The sequence below is a fragment of the Podarcis raffonei genome, chromosome 5, assembly GCF_027172205.1.
Source record: "Podarcis raffonei isolate rPodRaf1 chromosome 5, rPodRaf1.pri, whole genome shotgun sequence".
Lineage (NCBI taxonomy): Eukaryota > Metazoa > Chordata > Lepidosauria > Squamata > Lacertidae > Podarcis > Podarcis raffonei.
In genome coordinates, this window is record NC_070606.1 from 11,061,842 (window position 1) to 11,076,983 (window position 15,142).

The 15,142-nt window shown below is 43.8% G+C and overlaps 1 protein-coding gene across 2 annotated transcripts in view; it reads left to right on the plus strand.

Moving 5' to 3' along the window:
• ATOH8 (atonal bHLH transcription factor 8) overlaps positions 1 to 11,515 on the plus strand; it is a 31,892-nt gene extending 20,377 nt beyond the window's left edge. Inside the window, exon 3 of one of the 2 annotated variants that reach the window (XM_053387796.1) lies at positions 10,152 to 11,515. In XM_053387796.1, coding sequence (XP_053243771.1) covers positions 10,152 to 10,240 — 89 coding nt within the window. In that variant the 3' untranslated portion in view covers positions 10,241 to 11,515. Of the gene's footprint in view, positions 1 to 10,148 lie in introns of both variants that reach the window. The other variant, XM_053387797.1, reaches the window with a different exon arrangement.
• Positions 11,516 to 15,142: the final 3,627 nt, after the last annotated feature.

The following is a 15,142-nucleotide window of genomic DNA, read 5'->3' on the forward strand; positions in this document are numbered from 1 at the left end:
GTAAGGAACAGCACCTTGAATTGAGCCTGGGAACAAGGTGGGAACCAGTGCAACTAATGTAATATCCGTGTGATCTGCGTTCAAACAAATAGGCTCCTGTCAGCAGTCAGCTGCTGCATTTGTAGTCTGAACGCGCAGCTGCTGTGCTTCAATGGATATCTTTAGCTCTTAAAATTCTGACCACAAAGCTGACCCTGCTGTTTGTAGGACTGAGGTAAAGGATATTGTTCCCCTAGGCCAGCTGGAATATTCCTGGAGGCCACACTGCTTTGATGCCAGCTCTGCCTGAGATAGTTGCATAGTTTCATGCAGGGTGAGGCAAATTCCCTTAGGACTCCTGCAGGAAACACCAGCCTTTCTCACAGCAAATATGTAAAGGGTGAAGGTAATAAATGCATGCCCATACGTCTTTAAGCAAGCATGTAGAGAGGTCTGGGAATCTCAATTAGACCAAGGTTTCAAGGGGTGGGTGTGTGGGTGTATAATTTTATGTATTTGCTGTAGGAAAACTGGTGTAACATGGTTGTTTCCTTGAGTTATCGTAATGTGCAGAACTGCTTAGATATTTGTCCATGAAAAGAGGCCAGATTCATTCCCCGAGGTACTCATAGCATAATGGTTAATCGTTCCCTGATTCCCAGATATTTGCCCTAGATATTTGCCAGGGGCCCTTCGTATGCATGATATCTAATTCTGCCCCAACGCCTTCCTTCAGACCCTTAATTGGCAATAGAGTGCCACCTCAGGTTAAGTACTTAATTCATTCTGGAGGTCCGTTCTTAACCTGAAGCACCACTTTAGCTAATGGGGCCTCCCACTGCTGCCGCACCGCCAGAGCACAATTTCTGTTCTCATCCTGAAGCAAAGTTCTTAACCCGAGGTACTATTTCTGGGTTGGCGGAGTCTGTAACCTGAAGCGTATGTAACCTGAGGTACCACTGTACAAAGATTTGCCATAGATCAACTCTGTGTGTACAACAAACAAACAAGACACAGGACACAAAGGCTACTAGAATAGAAACAAAATAAAAAAATTCCTTCCAGGAGCACCTTAGAGACCAAATGGTTTGTTATTGGTACAGGTATGAGATTTTGTGTGCATGCACACGAAAGTTCATACCAATAACAAACTTGGTTGGTCTCTAAGGTGCTACTGGAAGGAATTTTTTTATTTTGTTTTGACTATGACAGACCAACACAGCTACCTACCTGTAACTGCTACTAGAATAGGTTCATTTTGACACTATACCTGCATCATCCTGAGAATTGCGTTCAAATTTCTATGTGAAATGGAGCAATAAAGGAGCAGAATGTGATCCTCGGAAAGTATCTCATGTGCATCACAATCAGAGAGAAGCTAGAAGTTTCTTGGCTGCCCTTTCCCTTCTCTGTAGCACCCAGCCACTCTGACTCCAGTGCTGGAAAGGCAATATTGCTTGCTGCTTTAGTTTTCTGAATGTGACAGTGACTAGCCGTTGGGGGAGGTTGTTGACCTGCGACTGGTTAACTTTCAAGTGTGTGTGTTGTGTTGTGTGTTGTGTGTACCCACATGTGTGCTCCTTTTTTGTTCTTCTTCGTTGTTCTGTGAGCAAGCAACCCTGTTGAGTAGATGGAAGCTGAGCTGGAGCAGGAAGGGTTTTCCTCCCCCCTCCTTCTCCCCCCGCCTCTCTTGCTCTCCTGGCAGTCCCAGACTCCAGATGTTCAGAATGCTAGTTGGGAAGTCCTGCTGGCGCCACTCAGGGCAGAGGGCAGGGGAAAGGCACGCGAGCTGGAACCCAAAGCACTCAGTCACTGCAGGATTTGGCACACCCCCAGCTTTCTACTGGCACATTCCCCAGCACTCTCCTAGCCATCTGTTCCAAAAAAACACTTTCAGAACCTCATCATCACTCAGGATACAACATTGAGAGCAGCTGTTAGGGAGGCAGGAGGGGGAGGGAACCCTGCAAAAGGTCTCTTTGTGAGAGAGGAAACGGGCTTATAAATAACAGAATAGTTGCTGCTCAATAAAAGCTTTCTGCTAAAATTTGTTTCTGTTTATAATTACGTGTGTGTATGTGTGCATGTAGAGAATTAAAAATAAAAGGATTATAATGTAAAATGTTGTACAATATTGGTGTACCAATACTTTGTTGCTCCTCGTTAGTGGTCAGATTGAAATAAAATCAAGCACAAAGAACAAAACAAGTTTTTTACTCAAGGTTTCCTTGACGGCCTTTTTGGAAGGTTGCAAGCTTTTACTTTTATAATGCAAAAGGACATGAGACAAATGTTTTATGACAATAAGATTGCCTACAATCTAAGTTAGAAGGTGATGAATAAATCTATGGTGATAATAACCAATTTGGTTGCAGTTGATTGAACTACCCGCCCCCCCAAACATAACCCCCCCTCCTGCATTGTTGCAATGGTCAAGCATCCTGATCATAGTTACTTAGAACTAAGCCCTACTGAGCTTAATGTAGCCTATTCCCAAATAGCTGTGTGTAATATTGCAGTTTTAAGTGCCAAGGAGAGTTTAGGAGATTTCAGGATTTAAACTTCTGGGTCCATGAGCAATTTTTCTTAAACAGCTACTACGTAGTTTACTCTGTAAGGTTTGGAATTGCAGATTGCTTGTGCAAATTGGAGGGACGTGGGTGGTGCTGTGGTCTAAACCACTAAGCCTCTTGGGCTTGCCAATCAGAAGGTTGGCGGGTTGAATCCCTGCAACGGGGTGAGCTCCCATTGTTCTGTCACAGCTCCTGCCAACCTAGCAGTTCGAAAGCACGCTCCGGCAGGAAGGTAAACAGCATTTCCATGTGCTGTTCTGGTCTTGGTGTTCTGTTGCAGCAGAAGTGGCTTAGTCATGACCCGGAAAAACTCTCTGCGGACAAACGCCGGCTCCCTCGGCCTATAAAGCGAGATGAGTGCCACAACCCGAGTCGTCAGCAACTGTCAGGGATCCTTTACCTTTTACCTTGTGCAAATTGGTCAAGCAGCTCTTTTTGCATATGTACATGACATTTACAAGAGCCACACAATTCTTGTGTAGCACCAGTTATATAAAAGTAGCACCCAATGAAGTAATTTAATATTTTTGAAATTAGGGTACAACCATGGTATAGATGTTGGGACACAGGTGGTGCTGTGGGTTAAACCACAGAGCCTAGGACTTGCCGATCAGAAGGTCGGCGGTTTGAATCCAATTGACGGGGTCAGCTCCCGTTGTTCGGTCCCTGCTCCTGCCAACCTAGCAGTTTGAAAGCACATCAAAGTGCAAGTAGATAAATAGGTACCACTCCGGTGGGAAGGTAAACAGCATTTCCGTGCGCTGCTCTGGTTCGCCAGAAGTGGCTTAGTCCTGCTGGCCACATGACCTGGAAGCTGGCCAATAAAGCGAGATGAGCGCCTCAACCCCAGAGTCGTCTGTGACTGGACCTAATGGTCAGGGGTCCCTTTACCTTTACCCTATGGTATAGATATGCGCTGGGATTCAGTTGTGGCAGACCTTGGCATCTCATGTTTCATGGATGACTCCAAAATCTGCTGCCACCGCCACCTCTCACCTTCCATTGGATTAATAGTGGCAAAGCCTACCTGGGCACCTCATAAGCTCTGAGCCCTGTGTAACTGCAACAGGCGCACTCCCCATGAGCCATCTCTGTTCAGTGTTGTGCTGTTAGGATAATTACATCAGCATCTCTGCTTGCCAGACAGAACAACCTGCCATCTCCTCTGCCAGCATGCTGTTCTGAAGGTTTTCCTGACCCCCACCTCCCAAGGCAATTGAGGAACACTGGGGGAGGGGGAGGAAGCCTTGTCACCCTAGTGGGACTCATTGCAGTAGCTGCTACTAGCAGAAATAAACAGCTGAATCTGGCCCACTGTGTGATAATCACCATATCCATAACTATAGTTGCTTAAAGGTAAAGGTAAAGGTACCCCTGCCCGTACGGGCCAGTCTTGACAGACTCTGGGGTTGTGCGCCCATCTCACTTAAGAGGCCAGGGGCCAGCGCTGTCTGGAGACACTTCCGGGTCACGTGGCCAGCGTGACAAAGCTGCATCTGGCGAGCCAGCGCAGCACACGGAAACGCCGTTTACCTTCCCGCTAGTAAGCGGTCCCTATTTATCTACTTGCACCCGGGGGTGCTTTCGAACTGCTAGGTTGGCAGGCGCTGGGACCGAGCAACGGGAGCGCACCCCACCGCGGGGATTCGAACCGCCGACCTTTCGATCGGGAAGCCCTAGGCGCTGAGGCTTTTACCCACAGCGCCACCCGCGTCCCTATAGTTGCTTACTGATAACCAAAAATGTTAAGTGATTGAATGGCGTGGCATTTAACTATAGATTCATGGGAGAAAAGTTTGAAGGGAGTTGGGTATGTTTAGCCTGGAAAAGCATGGAGTGAAACGCAATATAATGTCCATCTCAACTATTAGAAGGGCCCAAGGGGTAAGACCCAGGCCAATCGGTACAAATTCCAACACACACACACACGAAAAGATTTGAAACTTCCTTGTGATATGAGCAGCTCAGCAGTGGAACAGACTGCCTTAGGAGGTCTCATTCAGTAGAGTTTTTTTTAAGCAGAGGCTGATCCATCTAGCAGGGATACTAGTGGATTTCCTTCAGCAGCAGAAGGCTGGACTATAGATGACCTTGGAGATTCCTTGCCCCTCTATGATCCTTTAATGCTAGCAATCCAGCAAAAGTTAGTTGGGAATAAATCCTGCAGGAGTATGTAGCACGAGCAGTTGCATGTTTAGTCAGAAGTAAGTTGTTCAATAGGACAAGTGCATGGGATTGTGTACATGGGATTAGAGCCTTACAAAACAGTCCTATATGTGCCTACAGCTGTGGCATCCTGGGCCAGCATCTTTATTGAGGTCTTGTGCATGGTTAGTTCAGACTCCATTAGCTCATTGGCATTTTACATGCCTTTCTTCTTCTTTTGCTCACTATGAACAGCATTCAGATGCTCAGGTAGATAGCATATAGTACTAGAGATGTCCGAAAGTGGTTTTAAGCATTACACGTGACTATGACCTTCATCACAAACTAATGTTTGCTAGATCAGTCACAGTACTGTTACATGCACACCAGTGTCCAAGCAGACATACTTCAAGGATGCATATTTTAAGTCTGCATTCCTTAGAATGAAGGTTATTGGCAACTGTGCTGTATATGGTTTTATTTACACATATATACAGGCTGGGCATAAGCTGGAAGGTGTTGCAGCATCAACACCCCAACAGATCTTTCTCCCCCATTAGTTTTGGAGGCTTGAGAGAAAAGCTGTAACTTCAGATTGAGCATACAGAGGGAGTAAGCCCAGCCCAAGACAAAAACTGCCCTCACGTCTGCTGTTCTCTTATCTTCACCAGTGACATCACCTCCATCGAGGCAAGAGGGGACCATCTGGAAATGTCTCTAGCTGGTAGTTTTTGTGCTAACCAATCACCTATATTATTTGGTCACGCAAAGAGATACTTAACAAAGAGACTGGTTGCAACATGGCTTGGCTGTAAACCAAGATAGATGCATGAATCCTTTGCTCTCTTCAGACTTCTTGGAGGAAGAAGAAAGGTCCATGATGGCGGAAGGCCCAGGGAAGGTGTCAAAGCCCACTAAAACAGCGGCCCTAGTCAGTGACAGTTCTGAACTGAGTACTTCCAGCTTTCTCCCCTCCTCTCAACCAAAAACATTTATAGTTCATTTTTTATTGCTGTGCAGTGAGAGAGGTGTGCAGACCTTGAGCAGCGTGCAGAATCTTAATTGTCAGGGCCAAGGACTGCACGTCCATCAGGATTTGAGCCAAGAGACACTTGAGCATGGGAAGTCCTCCTAGATCATAGGTGCTTAGAAAGGCAGGCATTGTCATGAACAGTCGGATACAACTAAACAACTAAACAACAACAACAAATATCTTCAGGCTTGTGCAGCGCTTGTCTGAGGCCTGGGGCAGGAGTCTTGTTGGTTATCCACAAGGCCTTTGATAGTCTTGAATGGCCCTTTTTTCTTAAACTGCTAGAAAAATTGTGATTTGGTCAGAGGTTTTTAGATCTAGTAAAACAATGTTCTCATTTGGTCACTGCAATTAGGGTCAAGGTGCTGGACTTGTGGTTGCAGTGAGGAGGGTGACGAAGCAGGATTGTCTCCTTCCCCCTTCCTCTTTACAATTGTGGCTGAGGCTTTAGCATATAAGATAAGCGCCAGTTATGACATTAAAGAAATTAAGATCAGCAATGAGAAACAGGCCATAAGTTTTTTTTGCTGATGATACCTTGATAATGATATCAGATTCAGAGGCAGGGATTTCAGAACTGAAAGTGGAACTTGCTAATTTGCAGGAGGTTACTGGTTTACTGGTTACTGGTTTAGGGACGCGGGTGGCGCTGTGGGTAAAAGCCTCAGCGCCTAGGGCTTGCCGATCGAAAGGTCGGCGGTTCGAATCCCCGCGGCGGGATGCGCTCCCGTTGCTCGGTCCCAGCGCCTGCCAACCTAGCAGTTCGAAAGCACCCCCGGGTGCAAGTAGATAAATAGGGACCGCTTACTAGCGGGAAGGTAAACGGCGTTTCCGTGTGCGGCTCTGGCTCGCCAGAGCAGCGATGTCACGTGACCCGGAAGTGTCTCCGGACAGCGCTGGCCCCTGGCCTCTTAAGTGAGATGGGCGCACAACCCTAGAGTCTGTCAAGACTGGCCCGTACGGGCAGGGGTACCTTTACCTTTACCTTACTGGTTTAGAGGTAAACTATGCAAAATCCTTTCTTGCATACCTTAATCTACTGTGGCAGGTGTCTTGTGGCACTTATGGCCGATACAGGTCTACAGGGAGCATGCTTTAAATATTTAGGAGTAATGGGGACAAAATGTTTAGCAGAGCTTAGGCAGTGCAACTCTAGCTGCTGCTGAAGTCATGGCAAGCCCTTACTCTCGCTCGGTATGGCTGATTATTGCTGTTAAGATTATGTTCCTGCCAAAGCTTTTATTTATGTTTCTAACATTGCATACAGAGTTCCACCTTGCCCTCTTGCAGCGGTGGCAAAGGTGTATTGAAGACTCTGCCACAGGGGAAAGCAAGCTAGAGCAAGCAAAACAGTGCCATGCACCAAGCCTTGGTCTGTGAGGAAGTCATTGCCTGAATGTCAGTGGCCATGAGGTCACTGGCCAGGCAGCTGTGTGACAGCTGCTGCACTTAAAACAAAATAAAAGGTGACACAGCGGTGGCCAGGCAGCTGCAGCTCATTCTTCTGCTCCTCCAACTGGAGCAAGAGGCTCAGTATGCCTCGCCTTGAGAAGATAGTACATGTGCACGCAGTGAGGATTTGTGACCAATCCCACTTTGCCAGTTCATGCAACCCTATAATACATATTTGCAGAATGTGTTCGCTTCATCCCTGCATGCATCTAGTATGTATTGTGGAAAGTGGTTTGTCTGCCTGCCTATTCTCTATGGGTTCTGTTGCCTCCCAAGATATCATTGCCCAATTTGGCATGTTGCCCAATATAGCAGGATAGAAGATGTGTTGAAGTGCTTTGTCTGTCTTGAATCTTCCAACATTCATCTTCACTGGATGTATATAAGTTCTAGTGTTAGGAGATAGGGAGGGGAAATGTCTCTCCATCCATTTTCTTCACACTATACATAACTTCACGTACCTCTCTCTAATCTCCTCCTACCTTATCTCTAAACTAACCCCCCTCCCCCGAAAAAATGTTGAAACCTTTGCTCATAGGGTAGCTGCTGCGTTCTATTTTCGAAACGTTTTCCAACTCCACAATATGAGACAATCAGAACTGTACACAGTATTCTAAGTGTTGTTGTACCATAGATTTCTATCATTGTATTATGATAGTGGCAGATTTATTTCTCATTAAATTTCTTTGAGGTTTTTGTTTGCAATCAAGTGATATATAAATATTGTGAAATAACTAAATTAATATTTAAATCCTCAATGATCCTTCGTATGGAATTCACCTTTATTTAAGCAGCTACTGCAAACTGGGTTGACATCTTCTTGGAGATATCCACTATGACCCCAAGGTCTCATTCTTGGTCATTCAATGGCAGTTTAGACCCCAAGAGATTAAGAAAATAATGTATATTAACAATGTGTTTGACCCCCAACGTGATACCACTTTACACTTGTTTACATTGAATTGCACTTACCATTTTATTACCCATTCACTCACTTTGGAGCTCTTTGCAATCTCTTTTTCTATTAAACATCCAGAACAAATTGATATTATCATCAAAAAAAAATCAAAATGTTTATTTGGCTTTACGCCCATCATGAAACACAACACAACAAAACAAATCAAATAAAACAGCGGACTCGTACAAACCACAAGTAGTATAACACAGTTCACAACTCACAAGGACAGATATTAGCCGTTCATAAAAAAAGTTTAAGATTAAGATTAAAAATTTTAGGCACTACACTAAAATCAATATCTGATGTCATTATAGAAAATTCTTATAACTATCAATAATCAGCTAACATTCCATTCCGTCTCTTGTACGAGAGGACGGCTGTTAGGAATTTAGCAACCTGTAGGGTAATATAAGGATCCACATCTTGAAGAACCCAGGCAAGCTGTAGGTCTACTGGTTTGTCAGCCATAGGCTGGATTATGGAGTTTAGTATACTAGCACGGACTGAACTGTACAAAGGGCAGATAAACATGACATGATGTAAAGATTCAGATGTTTTCATTTCACAAGCACACATAGAAGGGACTTGGCCCTTAGTGAATCTATGTCTCAGCACGTTTGAATTATCATCAAACTTAGCTACCTCACTCCTCACTCTTAACTCTAGATCAGTGGTTCCCAATTAGCTAATTACTGAGGACCCCCTATTTTCGAAAGCTGAGCCATGGATCCCCCTACTTTTGAAAATGGTACCTGGACCCCTAATTGGGAACCACTGCTCTAGATCATTTATGAACAAGTTAAAAGACACATGTCCCAATATTGCTGCTCGGGGACTCTACTTCTTAATTCCCTGTCTATGTATTCCTACTCTCTGCTTCCTGCTATTTACCCAGTTCCTCTCATCTTAGTCTATGACTGCTAAGTTTATTCAGGAATCTTTGGTAAGGTACTTCGTTAAAAGATTTTTGAAAATCTAAGTGTGTAGTTTCAACTGGGTCACCTCCATCTATGCACTTCTTAGCCCTGCCAGGGAACTAATAGGTTGGTGAAGCAGGATTTACTCTTGCAGAAGCCATGCGGAACACTAGTTCTGCTTCAGCAAGACTTCTTCTAGATGCTTGGTATTTTTATATTTGACAATGCTTTCCACCAGTTCTCCCAGAAGACACCATAAGGTAACCACTCTGTAGTTTCCTGGATCTATTTTAAAAATTGGTGTTGCATCGACTGATTCTCAGTTCTCAGGTAGAGAGAGGCTGATCACATGGGAAGAATAATCTTTCTAATCAATAGAAGAATCAGACGTGGGATAAATTGCAGTAAACATTACAAAGCAGGGAAGGGGAGAACTCAACATGGGGTTGCTGTTTTCTGCAGCAGCTCGTCCTTAAAATACTCTTAAAAGTAAAGGTAAAGGGACCCCTGACCATTAGGTCCAGTCGTGGCTGACTCTGGGGTTGCGTGCTTGCTTTATTGGCCGAGGGAGCCGGCGTACAGCTTCCAGGTCATGTGGCCAGCATGACTAAGCCGCTTCTGGTGAACCAGAGCAGCGCACGGAAACACCATTTACCTTCCCGCCGGAGCAGTACCTATTTATCTACTTGCACTTTGACGTGCTTTTGAACTGGTAGGTTGGCAGGAGCTAGGACCGAGCGACAGGAGCTCACCCCATTGTGGGGATTTGAACCGCCAACCTTCTGATCGGCAAGTCCTAGGCTCTGTGGTTTAACCCTCAGCGCCACCCGCGTCCCATACTCTTACATCCCATTAATTCCAAGTAAGACTGTGACCATAATCATTTTTTACTTTTCTTCCTGGGCCACCATAATATTTCTTCTTAGATGCTTTGTCTAGATAGCATTCAGGTCTTTAGGATGTTATGTCTGCCTGCACACACTGTAATCAAAATTATCACTTAGGAAAATAATCCTTCTAGTCAATCAAAGAATCAAGAGTGATTCCTACTTGGTTGTCAGATGTTCTAATAAAATGTCTTTTTTCTCTAGGAGTAACAACTGACCAGGGTGAATCCAGTGACCGTCCCATCCCATGTTGTCATAGTACACATTGTCCAACTGAAAACACAACCTTTCCTTAAGATGAAGACTGCCAACACGAACTCTCTGGATGTGAGAGACCCATCCAAGAAGTTGCAGATGCTTTCTTCTGACATCATTCTCTTCTTAAGCCAACCACAGTCTAGTATGTGCAATGTATTGAGCACTTTCCCCCTTTGCTTCCATAGGAATTATTACCCCCAGCAATATAGTGTACTGCAATTTCACTGTAAATGCCAAAGATCTGGTGGAGATTATACACTTGTCACTCAATCTAATGAATATGACCCACTAGCAAAAGCAGTCCTCTGCATGTATCAGGAGCCATCAGCATGAACCAGATTTGCTGTGGGAGTCGTTGATTACTTTCTATGGAATGCACATTGAAATGCGTCTTCCGTCTGCATTTGGAAGTGAATGGAGATTTAAATCCCAGTGGAAGCGATGAAATGCAGACAAATGGGTGCATTCGGATGATGTACATCTGATGTATGCTTGTGATTCCTGATGTGTGTGGACACTTGCTTTGGGCTGTGACATCAGGGTCTTGTTTTTTACTTATATGACACCGTCCTGGAGTAGAAAAATTCCCAACATTCCCTTATATAATGTCATTATCACTCCCAGATCATACTTCATAAATCTTTCTTTCTTTCTTTCTTATTTTTTAATCATCCATTTGAATGGATCTTTCTGAAGCACTGAAACCAGGATTTGAAGGAGGAAGCAGCTAAGACATACCAACATTTGTTCCAAAATCATTGATTTTTCCTACTTTCAGCAGGAAAGTTCTGTTTCTTTGATAGTTTTTCACACAAACACACACACACACAGGGAGTAAAATAGTGACAAAAAAGAGAACTGCTAACTACAGGAAACATATTTTCATATTTTAAACATGTCATTTAACCCAATGTATTAACCTTTATACCAAAAAAAAGAAAAAAAGGAAACAAAGGATAAAGAGCAAGAATGTAAAGTAGCAGAACTATTCCAAAACTGTTTGTCAAGTCCTATTTTGGAATGTAGCAATGTTTAAAGACACATGTAATGCAAAGGCATTTGAATTCTATATTGTATCTTTCACTTCAAATTGAAGTAAAAAAAAAAGGTATAGAAAAAACTCACTTGGAGTAAGCAGGCAGTATAAATGGTTCATGTCATACATAAGGCGTCTGCTAAAAATGAAGAATATAATTCAGTCTCACAGTCAAATAATATGGCCTTTTGAAGTCAAATGAAATGGTTGTACGAAGTAGTTAAACTTGGGTTTCTGTTATTTCAGTATAAATTGGGTATTGATTTACAAAATGCAATGGGTTTGAAACTAGCCTTTTTGCACCTATCAGGTTGGGAGACATCACCAAGTAAGTTACTCTTATCTTATTATATGTATTAGATCAAGACTATATCCTACACTTTAAGCCTAAGCTAAAATGCAGAATTCTGGACTGTTCAGTTGATGTCCACCACTTTCACTGCACTGAAGGGCTTCTACATACTTTCTCCCTCTGGCGTGGTGATGGTGGGTTAATACTAGAGATAAGCCCCTGGAGGAATAGGACAAAAAAGCTGGACTGTCAGGAGTGTCTATGGATTGATTCCAAGCCCTCACTTTGGACACCAGTTCTCAGCCAGAGGAGCAAGTACAGCAGTTGCAGACCTCAGAACACACCAAGGTGGCAGCTGAAGGTTCAGTGTGATTTCTGCTGCTTCCCAGAGAAGGAAAAGAGACATGTGGTGGTGGGAGGTGACTCCCTATGGAGGAGGGAGGAGCGAGCAGTGTGCAGAGGAATGACTCATGGTTTGTGTTGTCTCTACACAAATGCAGAGAGTATGGGAAACAAGCAAGAAGAACTTGAGCTCTTAATACTGAATGGTAAGTATGACCCAGAAGACACTACTGAAACCTAGTGGGATGAGACTCAGGACTGGAATGTAGAAACTGAGGAGTACAAGCTGCTCAAATGGAATTGATCAAACAGGAAGGGAGGAGGAAAGATATTGTAGTAATAGGAGACTTCAACTATCTTGATATCTGTTGGAACTCAAACTCAGACAAGAATGTAAGGTCCAACAAATTCCTCAGTTGCCTTGCGAACAATTTCCCAGAATTTGGAAGAAGCAACAAGGGGGTCATTTCTCTTGGACCTGGTCCTCACCAACAGGAAGGAACTGACTGATAAGCTAAAAGTAGACAGAACCTTGGGAGAAAGTGATCGTGTCTTCTTGAGTTTCACTATACACAGGCAAGGGAAAACTTGAGTGTAGTCAGACATGCACCCTGGACTTTGAGGAGGCTGATTTCAAAAAGCTTAAGGAACTATAGGGTGAAGTCCCATGGTCAGAAATACTCAAAGAGAAGGGGGTCGAAGATGGATGGGAGTTTCTTAAAGGTGAGATATTGAAGGCACAAATGCAGACAATACAAGCAAGAAAGAAACCTAAAGAAACCAGTGTTGCTGTATAAGGAGCTTATAGATGGACTAAGATGTAAGGAGGGCATGTATAAGAAATGGAAGAAAGGAGAAATCATGATGGAAGATTACACACAAGTAGCCAACAGTTGCAGGGAAAAGGTCAGGCGGGCCAAAGCTAAGAATGAACTCAAGCTTGTAAGAGAGGTTAAACATAATTTAAAAGGTTTCTTTGGCTATGTTCCAAACAAGAGAAACGAGCAAGTATTAGGTCCTCTGTGTGGAGAAGATGGACAAATACTATTGAGTGACAGAGAGAAGGTGGAACTGCTAAACACTTCCTTCCAAAAGGAAAGCGATGCCCACCCTGATAACATAGTAAATGATGCAAGGAGCGACCTGAAACCCAAAATAGGAAGAGACGTGGTAAGGGGACATCTAGCTACTTGAAATGAATTCGTATCTCCAGGGCCTGATGAGCTGCACCCAAGGGTAATAAAAGAGCTTGTGGATGTAATCTCAGAGCCTATGTCCCTAATTTTTGATAATTTTTGGAGAACAGGAGACAGGCAAGTGTTGTCCTCATCTTCAAAGGGGGGTGGGAGACTCTGCACGTATATAAATTTTAATAATAATAACTCCTCCTACTACTGCTGACTAGTCAGCTTAATGTCAATACCAAGAAAGGTCCTAGAATAGATGATTAAACAGTGAACTCTTAGAAAAGGATGCGAAATCACAGCATGGGTTTCTGAATAACAGGTTAGATGAAACTCATTTCTTTTTTTGACATAGTTATAAGCTTCTTCTTTTTTTGGATTTGATATCCCGCTTTATCACTACTCGAAGGAGTCTCAAAGCGGCTAACAATCTCCTTTTCCCTTCCTCCCCCACAACAAACACTCTGTGAGGTGAATGGGGCTGAGAGACTTCAGAGAAGTGTGACTGGCCCAAGGTCACCCAGCAGCTGCAGGTGGAGGAGCGGGGAATCGAACCCAGTTCACCAGATTACGAGTCCACCACTCTTAACCACGACACCACACTGGCTCTCAGCTTGGTGGATCTGGGGAATGCTATCGGTGTAGGGTATCAAGTCCCCCATTATATTCTTGCAGAGAAGCTGGTAATGGGTTGAACAACTGTTAGGTGGATTTGTAACTGGTTGACTGACCAAACCCAGAGAGTGCTCATTAATGGTTCCTCATCATTCTGCAAAAGAGTGGCAAGTGGAGAGCAGCAGGGTTCTGTCCTGGGCCTCTTGTTGTTCAACATCTTTATAAATGACTTGGACAAAGGAATTGAGGGGATGCTCAGCAAATTTGCAGATGACACTAAACTGGGAGGGGTAGTTAATACCACAGAAGACAGAATTGGGATTCAAGATGTCCTTAACAGATTGGAGAGCTGGGCCCAAACTAACAGAATGGATTTCAAGAGATAAATGTACAGTTCTGCCTTTAGGCAGGAAGGACCAGCTGCACAAATATAAGATGGGGGACATCTGGCTTGCCAGTAATACATGTGAAAAGGATCTAGGGATCTCAGTAAACCACAAACTGAGCAAGAGACAACAAAAGCAGCAGCAAAAAAAGTGAATACTTTTCTAGGCTGCATCAACAGAAGTATAGTGTCCAAATCAAGGAAGTAGTAATCCTGCTCTATTTTGCCTTGAACAGACTTTGCCTGTAATACTATGTCCAGTTCTGGGCACTACAATTTAAGATGAATATTGATATGCTGGAATGTGTGCAGAAGAGAGGAACAAATATGATCAAGGGCCTGGAAACCAAGCTTTATGAGGAATATAGCCAAAATTCTATACTACTAGGTCATGGCAATCTGTGCTTGAACTTGATTCAATTACTATGTTCTTAGAGAAGTTCGATTCTGAGAAACCATATAGAATGGCATTTGTCCACCTGATGCAGCAGACAAAATCACCGAAAACAGACTGCTGGGTCACACAGCCAGAGCAGTTTGGGTGAGGATCTCAGGTGAGTGCGGAACCACTTTTTGAAGATTGCACCGTCCTCATTGACTTCTACTGTAAATTACATTTTTTTGCTGGGCTGCCAGGCCATAGGACCAATGTGAATGGTCTTAGGATCCCCAGTAAGTGCCCCTCTTCTGGTCCTGCCCCACCAGTCCCCCAGAACACTCTTTTCCCCAGGTTTAAACCAGTAGCACCTTAGAGACCAACTAAGTTTGTTCTTGGTATAAGCTTTTGTGTGTAGGCACACTTTCTCAGATACACTGAAACAGAAGTCACCAGACCCTTATATATAGTGGGAGGCTGGGGTGGGGTTTTTCTCAGGAGGGTAGTATGAGATGGGTATGGTAAACCTGTTAACAACTGTTAACGACTGCAATTAGACCTACAGGAAAAAGCAAGGGATAGTATGCAGATGATTAGATTATGTAATGAGACAGGAATCTAATATCTCTATTCAGACCAGGTCTCTCCATAGTTTTCAGTACCATACCAAGAACAAACTTAGTTGGTCTCTAAGATGCTACTGGACAATT